Source organism: Sturnira hondurensis, unplaced genomic scaffold, assembly GCF_014824575.4.
Source record: "Sturnira hondurensis isolate 20B ecotype Veracruz unplaced genomic scaffold, ASM1482457v3 Scaffold0015509, whole genome shotgun sequence".
Classification (NCBI taxonomy): Eukaryota; Metazoa; Chordata; class Mammalia; order Chiroptera; family Phyllostomidae; genus Sturnira; species Sturnira hondurensis.
In genome coordinates, this window is record NW_028088140.1 from 10953083 (window position 1) to 10969980 (window position 16898).

Below are 16898 nucleotides of genomic sequence, written 5' to 3' on the forward strand. Positions count from 1 at the left end.
CATTCAGACAATGTCTGGCAATGTCACCATTTGAGCCCCGTGTACTAATCGTGAGAGTCGGACCAAGTTCTGACTTGGCCTTGCTGTTAGAGAGCTGTGACAATGAGTGAGTTGTCCCCTGCCTCTACCAGCAGTGTCCTTGTCTGTGAAACTGGTGCTCCTGAGCTGTGACCCAGCAGGTATTCGGTGTGTGCTCGTAGGAGCAATGGGATGTGCATGGGCCAGATGGTCTCCAGAGGTGCATCCATTCTAATATTTTTGGATGAATCCACTTTCTTCCTTTACCTCTCAGTACAACTCTTGGTGGGGCATTTGGCCTTACCTTTCTTGTGCTGTTCTGGCCCCTCTCTGCTATGGCAGGGACAGGAGAAGGCAGACCAAGAGAGCCAGGCTGAGGGCTGGCATAGGTGTCATGGGTTGACACGGGGAGAGAGGGCTGGAGTGTGCCGGCTGAGCTCTCTGACTCAGCCCCAAAGGGCAGCAAACCCTCTGTGACTCAGAATGACTGCTTTTCCTGTCCTTCCAGGCCCCAAAGCCAGAGCAGGAGCCAAGCTTGCTTTATTATTTGTATGAGAAACCAGTAAGGGACAGTTATTTAGGAGCTCTGCCTACGAGTCTGTGGTGGAAATGTACCACTGGCTTCAGGAGCTGGGGTTAGGAGGCTTTGGGTCCAGCACCTGGAGGTCTCCATGAGCACCCTGCTGGACAGTCCCTGAAGCTGAGCCCCATTCCCCTCTCATCCCTGCTCTTGTCTCTCTCCCACCTGCATCCCATGTTTTCCTCTCAAGTTCCAGATATCAGGTGGGCCCACTTGATACTCACCTTGCCCTTTTCTTCACAGCCCCATTAACTAGGCTGTTGAGCCCAGAGTGTGCATTGCTTTTGGTCTGAACATTCTCAGGGCAGCCTGGACGCCCTCGTTCAGGCACTGGCTGTCCCACCAGGTATAGAGAAGTTAGGCCCCAGGCCACGTTGCTGGAAGTGTACTGAATGAGGACTCGTTAGTGGCAGGGGCCCTTTGGTGATGCTGTGTGCAGGCCAGCCTGGCCCAGGGAGTTAGTCAGTGGGCTCTGTGGAAACACAAGACTTAATTCTTCCACAGAAATAGATTTGAATCCTAGTCTTGCCAACCATTAGCTACAGGCAAACTGTCCATCCTGTGTATGTCTCAGTTTCCTCCTGTGGGCAATAAGCACTTTGCAGTGTTACTCTGACCATCGTGTGTGATGTCCTAGTAGGATGCCTGAAACATGCTCACCAGAGAGCAGCCCTCATTCTCCCTTCCCCTCCTCCCCTTCCTGCTCCTTGCCCCACCTTGTGCTAATCAGCTCAGGTCACAGACAGGATCATTATTACTTTATTCTTCTGCTCTGCTCATGTCTGTGGACTAGCACTTTGGCTCCTAAGCAAAAGTTTCAGCTTTTCCTCCCTCTGAACCTTCCCAGGAGCTCTTACACCATCTCGGTCCTGTTCCTCAACCTGAAGGTCCCTCCAGGGCCTTCTCTCAGGAGGATTTCCACATGAGCCACCCCAAAGCCTTGGAAGCTTTATGAAAGGAACCCCACCTTAGATCTGGACAACCAGAAAATGCCCCATTCAGAACCAAGGAGTGCTAGAGTCTCAAAGGCCCTGTGAGACCATTGCTACCTGCCCCCCAACTCCATTTGTATTCAAGGAAGTTGAGGCCGACAGAATGGGTTTATTTGCTCTAAGTTACATGGCTTACTAGTGCCAGAACTGGAAACAGAACACAGGCTTCTTAATTTGCAATTTGGGAATATTTCTCAGTATACATAACGCAAGAACCCAGGCCTCTCAACCTATCTATTGTGCGATAGACTTTAAAATACAGAATGATAAAGAAGAGTGTTGGGTAAGGCTGTTGATCAGACACCCAAATCGATCCCAACTTGGGATGTTAGGGAGCAGTTTCTGATGCTACAAGAAAGCCATTAACAATCACAGGCTACATCTCTGGGTTTTCTCTAGAAAATATAATTTCAGACCTAAGAAATAAAGGAAGACCAGAAGCCTTCCTTAGAGTGACCAGATGCTGCACTTCATCCTCCCAGGGGACAGAGAAGTAGGGAAGCCTCCAGCTGAGAGCTAGGCAGTGCCTCAGGGAGTAGAAGGGTAGTGGAAGCAGAATGCAGCACAGATATGCAAGGTCGGGGACTTAATGACCACCCTCTAGTTGCATCGGCAGTGGTTCGGGGGCATTCCCCCAATGTGAACAGCAACTGAACCACAGACTGGCTCTGAGCACACAGGGTCCCCCCCACTTCATGCTGGAGGCCCCGTCCCACTCAGTCTCTGGCTCTCCTATCTTTCTCTCCCCCTGGGTGCTTTTCACCACTGTCATGGCTTTGAATAGTGTCTACATGCTGGCAATTCCATGCCCCAACCTCAGATGGTGTGCCAACTGCCTACTTGCCAACGCCACGGGGAAGTGAAATAGACACATCCCAACTGAGCTCCTCATGCAAACGTGCTCCACCTCCTGTCTTCCCTGGTTCACACCAACTCCATCCTCCCATGCTTAGGCTCAAACCTCACAGCCATCCTGGCTACCTCTTCCTCCCATTACCATATCCAGTCTGTCAGGAGATACTGTGAGTTCTGTCTTCAAAACAGACTGAGAATCTGACCATTTTCACCACTTCTACCACTCTGCTTTGTTGCAGCTCCTGTCCCCTCCCTCTGAGTTACCACACCCGTCTTCTGCACACTGCTCTGGTTTCCACCCCAACTCCCACATACAGCCAAGCCATCCTTGAAAAATGTAAGTCAGATTATGGGACATCTCTTCTTAAAGACACTGGTGTCTCCTCTTCTTGCTCAGCATAAAAACCAAAATCTGGTCTCCTTCTCTGATCCCCTCCCTGCTCCTTCTCCGCCTGCTCCTCCTGCCAGAGAAGCTTCCCTCCCAAATGTCTGCATGGGTAATTTACTCACTTCCATCTTATTTCAAACAGCACTTTCCTTCGCTGCTCGTTAGCACCTCTGATCTCCCTTACTTGACATTTTTCCTTTTCCCAAGTGCTTAGCAGTTTTTCACACACTGTACGATTGCCTTATTTTCTGTGCTCATTGCAACACTCACTGTCTTATTATTCCTCTGACCCTAGAAAGGCAGTTCAGGAGGAAGGGACTGATGTATTGTGGACTGACATATTCCAGGTGCCTAACATCATACCTGACACACAGGAGGGGAGATGATACATACAGTGGAATGAATGAATGATGGTTCCTGGGGATGGGGAAATCAATTTCCCAGAGGCAGAGGTGCCATAGCCTGGTAAATGCAAGGAGGAAAGAGGTGTCTAAGGGAGGTGAGTCTAAATGTGAGGAATAGTCAGAGGGCAGTTAGGATAAAAAGGGCTATTGGGTGAAGGTAATGAGTGTTGATTTCTGTAGGCCTAAACAAGTCAAAGATGATGAGTTACAGGTGAAAGTCCCACATGAATTCCTCTGAGGCTAAAAGTATAGATTTCTTCCAGATAGAACATAGATCTGGGAATGACTGTCTTGTGAGGACACTAAGACTAGAGGATTCTGGGAAGGCCTTAGCAGCACCCAGGGAAAACTCCCTGGAGCTATAAACTTCCTTGAACCAGGAAGTGTCCAGACTCATAAGCTGCCAGTGGCCTGTAGGCAGAACCATACAGGCAGATAGAGCTACCTCTGAGACTAATTTGTCATCCCCAATGTTGGCAGCTCTCCGAGTGCAGGGTTACACCAGAACTGTGCTTGTCAAACAGGCCTATTGAGACTGGGGTTATGGGTGGTGGTCCATAACCTGTGCTTGCTCTGTGCTGGCCATACCTGGTTACCACCTCTAAGAGTCTAACCATATGGGAAACAAGGGTTCAGTGTCTGTGGGTAGTCAGTTATAATGAAATATAATTGGCTAGAGACTAGGCCCTCCTAGCTATTCTAGCAGGGACTGGGGGGAAATTTGGGGTACCACAGTCTCTCCCATTCAATAGCACTTTACAGTTTACATAGAATTTTAAAATAGATGCTCTTACTTGAGCTTCAAAATACAGTGCTATAAATATCATCACATTCCTTTGACAGATGAGGAAACTGTCTTCTTTTCAGGAAGAAGCAGCAGCAAGACTCAGAAACTTGCCTGCCTTGACTTCATGTCCAGTCCTCTCTTCCTCTCCCACACCACCTTCCTGCTTTGGGGGATGTCATATTTGTTCTTCTAGTTCACAAGCCATTAATTGTGAAGAGGGAAATGAGTGCTGGGTCTCTGGACACCTTCCCTCACTGCCCTTCACACACACTGTCCCCATTTAATCTCCAGAGAGCTCTTCAGTACGATTTTTCACCAGCTTGATTTTTCAATCAAGAGAAGTGAAGAGCACCTCACTGCGGGGTAGAGAGAAGCTGGGGGTGTTAACAGGTGCTTCATAACTCCAAGGGAGGGCTGACAAATCATTTTTTGTTTAGAATATAAAAAAACTTATTGTTATTTTAAATATAAACTACAGAATGTAAGGGCTGAACAAATCCTGGCTGGTGGAGGTACAGAAGGTGGGGTGTGTGAGATGTCTGTGCTTATCAAAGGGCATTTACATGTTAGAGAGAATGGGGAACTGTGGCCCAGGGCCAAGTGAAGTGAGGGGGCACCCCAGGAGGTCTGTACTCCAGCTCTCCGCTCCAAAGGGCATTTAATCTCTCCACCAGCATCTCTAGCATCAGCAAACTGGGGAGGCTCATTCTCGCCTGTCAAACCCACAGCGCAGTTTAGAGTGACATGACACGAATGCAAGGGTGAGCTGCCAACAGAAAACCAGGCACAAGTAGAAGGGTCTGCACGATGGCGCTCTGCTCTTCTCCTGTCCTGCACCCTCCCTCTTGGCTCCCAACATAGCCATTTTTTTTCTGTAGAAATTGTAAACCCTAAGAAGTTTCTTTTGCTTTGTCTTTGTTTTCCTTTAAAAACACCAACAGTGTGGGAGGAAAATGGCATGTCTAGTGTTGATGTGGGCCTTGCTGACAGTGAGAACCCCAGAGGAACCCCTGGGAGGGCGGAGGGTCCCCTCTTCATGCAGGGGAACAGCTTGCTGTCACCCTCTTGCACTTTCCTGCTGTTTATCAGGCTCCAAGTCCCTGGCACAGGTTTCATAAGGATCTACACTGCTGTCTGGAAAACTACAGCCTCAGAGGGCAGGGCCTATGGCTGCTCCCTCTTCCCTGTTCCTCCCCTTGAGTACGCCCTTGGTTCAGAGCACTGCACAGTGCCAGCTCCAAGTACAAGTGCTCTGGCCTTCACATACACACCTGCAACTCAGGGCCCTGAACAGCACCTGAGAAACAATTTAGGGCTCATCCAGACTGCAAAACCGGGAGTGTGCTCAGGAATGGTGGAGCAGAGTGTGAGGGAAGGGAGGCACAAAGCATATGTAGGAGGACTGATGCTTTTTTAAAAAATAATCTACCATTTACTGGAAAAAGTCAAGAGCAAGTGCGCGCGCGCGCACACACACACACACACACACACACCATGAGCTCGGGGGACCTGGGAGACAGAGGGGCAACCCAATCTGGAGCTACAGGGTGAGCAGCAAGGGTGAAACAGGCTAAGGGAGGGTATGAGGAGCTTGACAGCCTCCTCCGATGTCCATCTGCTGAGAGGGCAGCAGACAGGGGCTTTTAATCAGGGGAATTGGGAAGATAAAATAACGTGTCCATTCAACTAATCGGGAGTGAAACATGGAGTGGAGAGGGGATAGTGGGATCGGTGGGGAGAAGGACGGTGCTGGTTGGTAGGGTAGTCTTAAACATCTTTGATCAAAACTGTACAGCATCTGCTCTGTGCTGTTACTCAGGGTTCAGTGCATCAAAGGTTTGCACAACCATTACCAAGTCTCTTAACTAAGGAAAAATTATGACAATAAAATTAACACATATTAAAGACTAACTGCAGAGGGTTTGCCTATAAAGAGAGGTTTAAACATGCCAGGTAACAAAAAGACATGTGCAGGAACTGGTAGGAACTGTATAGGAGGAGGCAGCTCTTGGGGGAAAGCAGGCCTTGGAGCAGAGAGCAGGGGCTGGGATTCTGCCTGAGGCCAGGGGGCCAGGGCAGGGTGTGAAGGGGGTGGAAGTGGGAGAGAACCTGGAGGTACAAAAGTCAGTTCTCTGGGAGGGAGGGAGGGAGGTGCTGCTGTCCCAGCAAGAGGAGAAAAAAGACCTCAGAGGAACTCTCTCTCTGTGGGTCACCCAGACACCTGGCTCTCTGACCACTCCAGAGAAGAGGACTGAAGGCAGGACTCTGAACACAACTGGTTCTCTTCTTCTCTCCCAAATGAGCCTGGAGGGTCTGGGCTGCCTGCATGGGCAACTGATGTTAAATCGGATGAAGCCCTTTCAATGTGACTGTAACAGGCAGGGCCTGGGGCTGACAGTGCAGGCAGAGACTGAGCCTTCACTCCAGGGTCCCATTTGGAGAGAGCCTCTTTCCAAGATGCTGTGGGTGGAAAGGCAAGAGGGGCAGGGACAGCGGTCTGGAGGTGAGGTGCAGTGAAAAGAGGTTTGGGTCCCTGCCCCAGCAGCTGCCCAGATGTTGTAAATGTCCCTTGGTTTTCTCACTCCGTGGTCCTCATAGCTGCATCCTCCTATACAGTGTGAGTCATGCCAGGCTGATTGTAAAGGGAGAGAGAAAAAGATGCAGCAATCAAAACTTAAAGGAAAAGGAGGCCTAACTCGTTCCAAAGTTAAAAAAAAAGAATAGGAAAGTTTTCAAAATAAAGCAATAAGGAGAAACTCTTTTAAGCCAATTTAAACAAACAAATTAAAAAAAACTACATGAAAATAAGGAGGTAGGGAGGAGAAAATATAATGACCAAAACAACAAACCAGGGAAAGACAATGAGTGTTAGAGCAGGCACAGACAGTCAGGTCCAGACGCCATGTACTTACGTTTACCTCGGTGATTGCTATATCAACAATGCTACCCACAACAATCAAGGCGTCAAACGTATTCCATGCATCACAGAAATAGTGCTGCATGGGGCAGAGAAGCCGGGGAAAGGAGAGAAGAGGAAAAAAAAAACCAACAAAGGAGAAAAACAAAACAAAAAGGAAGAGGAAAAATGAAAAAAAAAAGGCATGAAAGAAAGGAGAGAAGAGAAAAAAATGAGAAAAGAAAGAGGTTACGTGGGCATATTAAATACTCTTACCACTCTACAGTCCTGGTGGCTCAAACCTGGGTAACCTGGTTTTTGAAGGGTGGAAAGGCCTGACAAAAGCTGGGTTAGTTCAAAGGTTACGCTGGGCTGTGGCCACCCTGGGAGGGGAGCCAGCGGCCTCCCACCGCCTGCTCCCTCCACTCGGCTCCGAGCTCCTGGGCTGGCTCAGAGGGCCAAGCTGGGACAGTGGAAAAAAAGGAGGAGAAGCTCCTACTTTTTTTCCCTCACAGGACGACGGCAGGTTCAACAAAAAGCATGACTGGAGGCGGGTAAAAATAGGAAATTAAAAAAAATAAATAAAAGGAGATAAAGAGAGAGAGAGTGCGAGTAAGAGGGAAACAGAGGAGGTAGAGGAAGAAGGAAGGAGGAGGGTTCCTGAGGAGGGCAGAGTCATACTCACATTAGTTTCACTGAGAATGACGTCAATTATGCTGCCAATTACGATGAGGAAGTCAAAAACATTCCAGGGATCACTAAAGTAACCCTACATAAGGGAGGGGCAGGCAGGATGGGGATTAAAAAGGAATATTAGACAGACAAGAACAGAGCAACAATCACCATCAGAATCACCGTCTGGGTACCTTGGTGTTGCTGCTGGAGTTCCAACACCCTCTCCGTGACCAAGAGCCCAGGAGCCCAGGAAAGAAGGAGGCAACTAGTCCAGTCCTCCTGCCCTGCCGTTCTGTGGCCACATGGCACCCCTTCCTGCAGATCCATCCCACTTTACCACCCTCCTGCACAGAAGCTCTTTCTAAATACCTCCCAGCAAGGGAAGGGTGGGCGTGGAGGGCAGGCAGTACAAGCTACAGTGGTGCAGGAATGTGGCTGGACTCTATTTTCAGTTCACATTTGGCATTTCCTATGCCCCCAGTTCTCTTCATCCAAGGGCCTGTCTAAAGGGAGGGAGGGAACACAGCCAGATGGTCCCTTAGAGGACAATGGGCTATGGGTGATCCTGTGGGTGATCTTGGAACTAAAGAGAAGTAATCCATGTGGTCCAAAAGACTGGCCAGGTGACCTGGTTTCTGAAAAAACAAGGGGACCAAATCATTGAAACAATATCTATAAAAAGTTGGACATTATGCAAATAGAATGAGGGTCACCTTGTTCTAGCACTGGACATGCCCAATACTTTCAGGGGCAGCTCTTTCCTGGTAAAGTCTTTCCTACTGAAAGGACACAGAGTCCAGGTCGATCTCATAGTTTGATATTGTAGGATGTGGCCCTAGACAACACTCTCAGAGTGTTTCCAAAGCACGTGCCCCAGGCTCCTTTCCCAACACTGTCATTCTGATGTAAGGTTCCACTGAAATGCAAGTGCCACCAAAATTAATAAAGTCATCAGAGCCTTTCCTGAGGACTAGATTGATATGGGTAGTCTGCGTAGAGGGTATGGATGGGGACATAGGCTTCTTGGGAAGGAGTACCATGGAGGAAAGATTTTGGCACAGAATAGGAAGGACAGTGTCCCGATGACACCACTTTACCCTATATGCACAAAACTTTTTTGTTTCCCATCATATTTAGAAAAGAGAAGAGATAAGTGTTTTTGAAAGACATCTTTGAGGTACTTGGACAACTGGTCAACCAAGGATAGGGCGTCCCAGATTCCCTAGAGGATTCCAGGCATCTGGGTGGTGAACTCTGTACCATGAGTGAGTCATCTTCCTCTCTGAGAGGTGTGGGAGTCTAGAGAGCAATGCTGTGACCACATGGACATGTGCTAGCAGTTTAGGAAGCCCTGGGAACTGGACAGCTGCATTGTCTGTGGGTGGGGTGGAAAGGACCTAGTACTAAAGACATCTCTCTTTAAAAAAAGGACATTTGCTGTTTTAACTTTTTAAGAAATGTCTGCAAAGGGGACAGAACAGGACTGTTCTATTCTGAGCACATTTGCTCAGCAGGACCAGAATTTTTCTTTTCTCTGAGCCACTAGCTGGAGCTCCAGGAGATGGAATTCTTGAAATCAGTTGAGTGGGGATGAAAGCATTAGGGTTCCTCTGAGACTTTCCCAGAACTCTCTCCCCAGTTCTCTAGAAGGCTGCCAACTCTTCATTTTTATTTTTTACTCACAAGAGCCAAGGGTCTGTGTCTTCCATTTCCTCCTGGCTCTATCCAGCTCCCTTAACTTCCCCACTTCCCAGCCATGCCCTCTTTCCAGAGGGATCAAAAGACACACTGTCCTAGGGCTGTTATTCTTAGTGTGGGAGGTCAGGTCACAGGGAAAGGGGCCTCTCAGTTCCCAGGCATTTCTGTCAAAAGAAAACAGAAGTGCCATCACAGAGACTTTGCACAGCCAGACTGGGGAAGCAGAGGTTGGCCAGGGCGTGGGTTAGGTGAGGGTCAGCCTGAATACATAGCTTTCTTGTTGGCTTCCCAGAATATTTTCAGAATATTCTAGAGTCTTTGAGGCAGAGAGAGACTTCTCTCCCATTTATATCAGGAAACAACTGATTCCCTTACAGGATCTCAGATATCATTCTCAGGGCAAAAGGAGAGGGCTGACTTTGAATGAAGGGAGATAAAGCATAAAGGCCCCAAATGAACTATAAATGTGCATATGTTTTAAAATTAGATTTAGAAAACACTGAGGAATATCTCTCAAAGATAGGAACACCAGCTTTGTGGGTAGAGCTACTTCAGAAAAGGAGAGGGGCCGAGGAAGAGAAAGGAGAGAAGCTGGAACTAGAGCAGAGTCCAGAACATTTGGCGTCTAGCCTAGAAAACATGGTAACAAAACATGATTTAGATGTGGGGGCAGGAAGGTGGAAGGCTCAGGGCTCAAGAAAGGAGGACTCTTTCACCCACCAGAGACCTGAAACAAAATGGGTAGGCTGGTCTTGGTCTGCAACACCTCTGAGAGGAGAAAAGGGGAAATAAGGAAGGAAGGAAGGAAGGAAGGAAGGAAGGAAGGAAGGAAGGAAGGAAGGAAGGGAGGGAGGGAGGGAGGGAGGGAGGGAACAGGCAAAGGTGAGGTTAATACACAGGTTAATCAGCTGGTGAGCACCAGTGGAGGGGCCGAGACCTAAAGGGACCCTGCCAACCTCTTGGTTGGGCATCACTTGTCAGTCTTTCCCTTGGGTTTCTGGGAGTATGTGCAGACAGAAGGAAACACAACACAGTCAACTTCTCCCTGACCATGGCCCCCTCTTCCATCCCTCCATCGCTGCCTGCCATTGGGTTGGCTGGGCTCTGCAGAGATTAATGCCTCATGCCTCACCCTGGACCTCAAGAGGCTGTGCTCCTGGAGGCTTTTGAGTGACTTCTCTGGTCTGTGGCAAGCGATGTGGTGGGCCCAGTGCCTGGGCCTCCACTGGCTGCAGAAACCAGCCAGCACTCTTATTGCCAAGGGCTCCTGTGGACCCAGCCCAGAGGAGATTCACATCAGAATGCAGGGGCAAGGAAGCATGTCTGTGAGGGTTGGTGACAGGATCCCTTTAAGAGGCAGCTTTAACTCTGACCCATTCACCCACTTTCTCTCCCCCCCAACCCACATCCCACTGATCCTTCAAACTGGACTGTGAAGACCATTCAGATCCAGCTTTCAGGTTAGCCTCCTCCCCCCACTCTTTCAACAGACCATTCCTCCCAACCATTCCGCACCCACTCCCAGAGACAAGGCCAATAGCCCCCAGTGTGACAACAGGTTGCCCAAGGAGACACCTGGCCAAACCCCTAAGCAGGCAGGACCTGGGAGAATGATCTTTCCCATATTCTGGAGTATAAGAGCTTAGTGTTCTCTCTCTCCCCCCGATTCTCCCCACCCTACCCCCACCTCTACTTTTGCCTACCTCCTTATTCACTGGAAACTATGGGTAACGTGGGTTTTGGAGGTATAATGGAGGAAGGAGGATGAAAAATGATAGGTTTTTTTCTCTTATAACTGTTACGCCTTTCCCTGATGACAGGTGCCAAATGGAAGGGAAGATGTCGGGTCATGGAAAGGTTTTCCCTGGCTCTCCCTGAAGTGGTAAACCAAACCTCTTCACATCCAGCTCCTCAGAGCATGCAGGCCTGGTCATTCAGAAGGGATGGGGCTTTCAGGGCAGTCCCTAAACCCTGCAGAGTTAGTAGATTTCCCCTTTCAAGAAGTGGGACTCTCCTCTGGCCATCCTCAGGAGGGTCCCATGGTCTTCCACCCCAGGCTCAGCAGCAGCACCTGGCATCTGCCTGCACGCTGGGAATAACCCATACCCCTGAGTGCCACTGGCCCTTCACTCAGCAGCTGACATGGGCTGAGACCATGTAGACCACACTGAAATGATTTACCTTCAGCAAATCATGATCAGGAAGAAAAAACAGTTGCAAAAGTATCCTGTGATGCATTTAGCATGCAGAAAAATTTTGGATTTTCCTCTCTTTTGGATTACCTCATTCACTGGAGCTATTCCAAGTTGAAAGAGGCAGTGTAGTAATTAACAGGCAGGGTAGGGTGTCTGGGTTTAAATCCTAGCTCTGGCACTTACTAGCTGGGTAACCTTGAGCCAATAACATAACCACTCCATGCCTCAGTTTCCCCATCTATAAAGTGGGATAATCATAGGGCAATGGTGAAGACTAAATGAAGATATCTGTAAGGCACTTAGACCTACACCTGGTTGAAGTAAGCTCTAAGTTAAGTATTAGCTACTGTCATGATTAACTAGGATTCACATGATTAAGTAGGATTCACAGGTTTAATTTTGGGGGTGGGATTAAGGAAGAGGGGATGGGAAAGCTCTGGTGTCTGTGGAAGGAGGAGAGAAGGGCTGAAGTTTCTGGAATCCTGAGCTCCCCTTTCGTCTGTCTCTAAGGTCTATTTTGCCCATCTTGAGTTACTACTGAGTAGTGTGACTGTCTTGAGACTCTAAAATCTGGCTGGTACTATTCTGAGATTAGTGACAGTGTGCAAGTTGCCATGGCTAAATTTTGAGGCTCAAGCTCATCTAGGTAGTCAATTGGACTGCTGTGGCAGAGGTGGCAGGCACATGCCTTTGCCCTTGGATTTGGATTCTTAGCTCCCTCCCTGCCCTGAGCAGTGCTCTTCACTGGGGTCTTTATATATGCAACACAGACATGAGAACAAGTTGGTGGTAAGACGAGATCTATCAGAAAATCTGCATGCTGGGATTATGCTCTGTGTTCTTAGGAATTTTGAGGCAAGTTATTTTGTTGCTATTACTTGTTTTTTCTCTTCTCTATCCCTTCATGCCTGTTGTCAGTGTCTACCTCCTTCCGGTCCAGAAGACAGGAGGGGAGTCAAAGGAGCACAAAGAAAACCTGGCCCCTCAGAGGGAAGAGGACTCTGGACTTTCAGTCTGTCTGGGGTTTGTCCCCAGAGACTGTTCCCTACCAGGGACACACCAGGTTCCAGAATGTTGTATGGAAGACCTGAGTTGAGATTAGAAGTGGAGCTACTGGAATTGAGACGGAGAGCAGGAACAGACAGGGCAAGCTGAGTGTGGGAAGAAGGTCTGAGAGGGAGGGAAGGGCAACTGCCCAGAGATAGAGATGGTGGGGAAAGTGAAGGAATTACAGAAATCAGGAGGAGAATGAAGATAAGAAGGGTACCAATGGGAAAGGCCACTCAAGTAGAAGGCAGGAGAGAAGGAGGAAAGACCACACAGATGGTAGAAAATGGGGAGAAGCAGAAGGGGAGAAGGGGAGTGGAGGGGAGGGGAGGGGAGTGGAGGGGAGGGGAGCAGAGGGGAGTGGGGAGCATGAGAGGAGGCCATGAGAGCAGGCCAGGCAGGAGGGAAAGCTCCCAGCGTGGGCCCAGGGCCTCTGAGGTGACTCTTTGACTCAGACAGGAAAGCAGCAGGAATCCATGAAGATGGAGGAAGGGGTCAAGGTCACCTGCAGGAGGCCAGGCTTAAAATGGGTGGGAGGGGGCAAAAATTGGCTTGACCCAGGGAAAGGGACTCACTCAGGGAGGTCACCCGGGTGAGCAAGCATTTGTGTCAGGAGGCGTTTGTAGGGTGTGGGGAGGCAGTGTCCAGGTGCTGGGCACATTGCTCTTCCCTGGGCTCTGGGCTATGGAACTGGGGGGTGGGTGGCGCTGATAAACCAGGAACAGAGAAGTGCCAATGTCCTAGTGTGTGTTTGTGAAGAGTCAATCCCATGGAATATCATGGAACACAATGGTAACTGACACCAAGCAGAGATAATATAAATTTTATTACATTAGGATGGCATTCAGGCACACAGTAATCATGGAAATTAGTGGTGTCTCATGGGGAAGGCATAACTAGAGCACACAGCTGCTCCCAGGCCCTGGCCGCCAGGCAGCCAGTGAGGCTCTCTGCCTTCCTCGGTCAGCTCCCACCCTGTGATGTGTTCATTCAGAAGAGCCTGAAGGCTCACATAGCACCCACAGCCTGGGGTAGCAGGGACAGAGTGCGGGAGCAGGCGGGGTTGTGGTGGGGGCCCCAGGGGGTGGTGATGGGGGCTGCTCTTGAAATTGTTAAAGGAATGTATGCTTTGAATGGGACACAATTTGCTTCAATTCTGCTTTAGAATTAGGCTTTTCCCTCCCCAGGAAAGTTTCAAAGGCCCTCTTCACTTATCTCACCTACATACATGAGTGCTTATGAGGCGCCTGGTGTGCAAGGTGCAGGCATATGGAGTGCGTCAGACCTGATGCTTGCAGTCTTCCCCACTGCGAGCAGATGAAAACTGGTGGTTATTGACTAAGCTTCTTTGGAAACCTCAAGAGATTTGTTTTCTACCTCAGCTGGCACCGGAGGAAACTGTAGGTGCTCCATGCTCGTGCTGTCCAGGAGCTGATCTGCAAAGGACTCCTCCAGGACAGTGTGTGGCACAGGCATGTCCCTGGGGTGGGGCAGGGCCAGGAGACACACTGCAGGTATGCAGGCAACTATATGTTCGCACAAACAGTGTTCTCTGTGAAGAGGTAGGGAAGGCTGAGACCAGGCAGCCCTGGGAGTGGGAGAATAAGGAGCCACAAACAAGCTTGACCTGCAAGAGCCCTCTGTGGTCTGCCTGTCTCAAACTCTCTCCTGCTCAGTCCAGCTGACCTAGACTCTGGGGTCACATACCCCATGCCAAACCCAGACCTGGAAGGTCCCATCCTATTGTCTCCATGCCCTTCCTGACCCAAGGAAAGTTTCTGTCAAGGAGTCAGCCCTTACTTAGCAAAGGGACAGGTATGACCCACCTGCGACCATGACAGCCAGTGTGCACCCACTTTACTGAACAAAGTGAGCAAAATGTGGACAAAAAGAACAATTGCCCTCACTTCCAGAGAAGAGCCTTGAATTGTGTGGGCGGGCACATTACTATAACCTCTGCTTCCTTTCTGTCAAATGGGAGTGACCACAGTGCACATCCACAGAGGGTTTGTGAGGATTATCTGTGTCCATTCGTGAAGTGTTCAGTACCTGCAGGTGGCTGGGGCTGTTTCTGTGGCTGCCGCAGCACTCTTGAGTGCTGACTGCCTTCCTGCGCCCTGTAAGGCCTCTCCCTCCCTTGCAGTAGCAGCAGGAGCCCTGGCCGTGCCTCAGTTCTGGTGGGTTGGGGTAACACACGGCTCCACAGCTTTGGGGATCCTTTTCCCCTCCCAGACTCAGTGTAGTCCAGTTTCTTTCCCAGTGGCAGCAATGAAGATGGAATTAGTGCACTTTCCCGCCAGGCTTCTTTATACATTGTGGATAATTTTCCACATTAAATAATTAAATGTAATAGCTAATACTACCCTTCCCACACAAGGCTTGATGCAAGTCATATAATTATTTTTATCATTCATAGTGACTTTTAAGCTCTCAAGCACCAGGCAAGAAAGAAACCTGTCACAGTATTACAACAATATGCAAATCCCTGGCTACAAGAGCAGGCAGGAGGCCCCATGACAAAGCCCATTTATGCCTATCTGCATGCACAGCTCCAACAGGTACCCTGTGAGCATTGCACAAATAAATAATAATCAGAGTAATGCCCACTCACAAATCAGGCTGCTGAGAAACAGGTGGGAGCTCTGCCCCACATAGCAAGCAGCTCTTGACTCAGGGCTGGAGCTACTGGCTGGGGGGTGGGCTGAATTTCTCCTTGTTGTCCTTACAGCCTCCCTTCCTTCTCCTTCCCTTTCCTACTTATTTGAATGGGACACATATATGTGCTGAGTTTGAGGGTTGAGGGGGTTTTATTTATGGTGGGAGACACTAGTTTCTTAAGAGTTGGGATAAATACATTTAAGGAAAATTGAATAAGAGGCTGAATGAAGTCCTACCTTAGCCTAAGGCTGTGGTTCTGTGTGTGGGGTGCACTGCCTACTAGGGGTGTTTGGGAACCTGCAGGGCACCCTTATATGCGGGAGGCAGAAGTGGCATTTAGGACTGAGTGGGTGGGGCCACCAGGGGATGCTGTCTGTGGAGCTAGCTTTGGTTTGCTCTCATTCTGGTGACACTTACGAAGTGCCTGATGCTGCAGGTGCTACTGTGTTGGGTCTGGAGGAACATGAAGATGGATAAGAGCTAGCCCTATTCAAGGACTATCCAGAGCTTTCCTTGTTCCTCACCCTCATGTCCACTTCAACACTGGATAAAGTCATGACTCTGCCCACCTCCCTCCACATCTACTGCTGCCACCTGCAGGCTTTAACTGAGCCCATATCACCACACTGTCCATTTTTCACTAGCAGATGGCATGCTGGTTCAAACCCAGTCAGACGGTATGATGTCCCACATAAGGTGCCTGCTCCCTGTGGCTTCTGAGTGCAGTCAGAGTAAATCCACCCCCCTTACAGGCCCCTACGAGCTTGCACACTCTAGCCCTACCCACACCACCTCTTCACTCACTGCTCTCAGTGCCCAGAATAAGCTGAGCTCACCCCTGCCACAGAGCCATTGCTCTTCTCTGGTTCCTGTTCAACCTCCAGGCCTCAGTTTAACCAGCATCTTCCTGACCACCTTCTCTCAAACAAGTGCCTCTTCCCTCATAGCTCTCCCTGTGGTAACCCATCCTACAGCATGGCCCTTGCCCCATTCTGTAACCTCTTTGTTTATAATTTCCTATAGGACACCATGAGCCCTATAAAGATAGTACCATGTCTCAACATCATCATCAAGGTGCTCAATAGCTATAGAAAAACAAGGTGGAAAAAGTAGTGCTACTGAGTGGAAATCACAGAGGAATACATTCAACTCAGTGCAAAGGAGCATTCCCAACAGAGCTACCTCCAGAAATAGGGAGTCTCCTACAGCAGAAAGCAGGAATGTGTAGAGCTTTCTGCAGTGATGAAAGATCAATGACCTTAATGGTGTTTCCTAACATTAATATTCTGACTCTCTTTTCCTTGTTCTCCAGTCCTTTAATTCTCATTCATCTATTCATGCCTGCATGCATAAACCTTTCACCAAATGCCTCTCATGGCACAAAAAAGTGCATATGAAATGGTTTCAAGGAATTCAGCCCTCTAATTTTTGTCTGTGACACTTGAAAATCTCCTGTGGTAAATGCATGTGTGTGCACATGTGCACATATATAAGTACATGTGTATGTGTGCAGGCTGTATTAAGCTATATTTCACTTTCCTGAGCCCGCCCATCAGGTGACTGTCCCATTTCCTGAAAGTACCCATCACTTCAGATTTGGAAAGGAAATCCAGAAGGTGCAGACCAATTCAGGGGAACATATGGGCCAAAGACAGAATGGGCGAGTGAAAGATAGAGGCAGAGGGATATAGGTACAGAGTGGCCA

General features: G+C 49.1%; 1 protein-coding gene across 14 annotated transcripts in view; it reads right to left on the minus strand.

Annotated features, from left to right (window-relative positions):
- The window catches only part of CACNA1C (calcium voltage-gated channel subunit alpha1 C), a 664664-nt gene that overhangs the window by 64562 nt on the left and 583204 nt on the right, over positions 1-16898 (minus strand). For 8 of the 14 annotated variants that reach the window (XM_037064760.1, XM_037064773.1, XM_037064772.1 and 5 more), the window contains one exon: positions 6937-7020. In XM_037064760.1, the coding sequence (XP_036920655.1) occupies positions 6937-7020 (84 nt within the window). Of the gene's footprint in view, positions 1-6936; positions 7021-7605; positions 7690-16898 lie in introns of all 14 variants that reach the window. The other 6 variants (XM_037064762.1, XM_037064770.1, XM_037064769.1 and 3 more) reach the window with 2 other exon arrangements.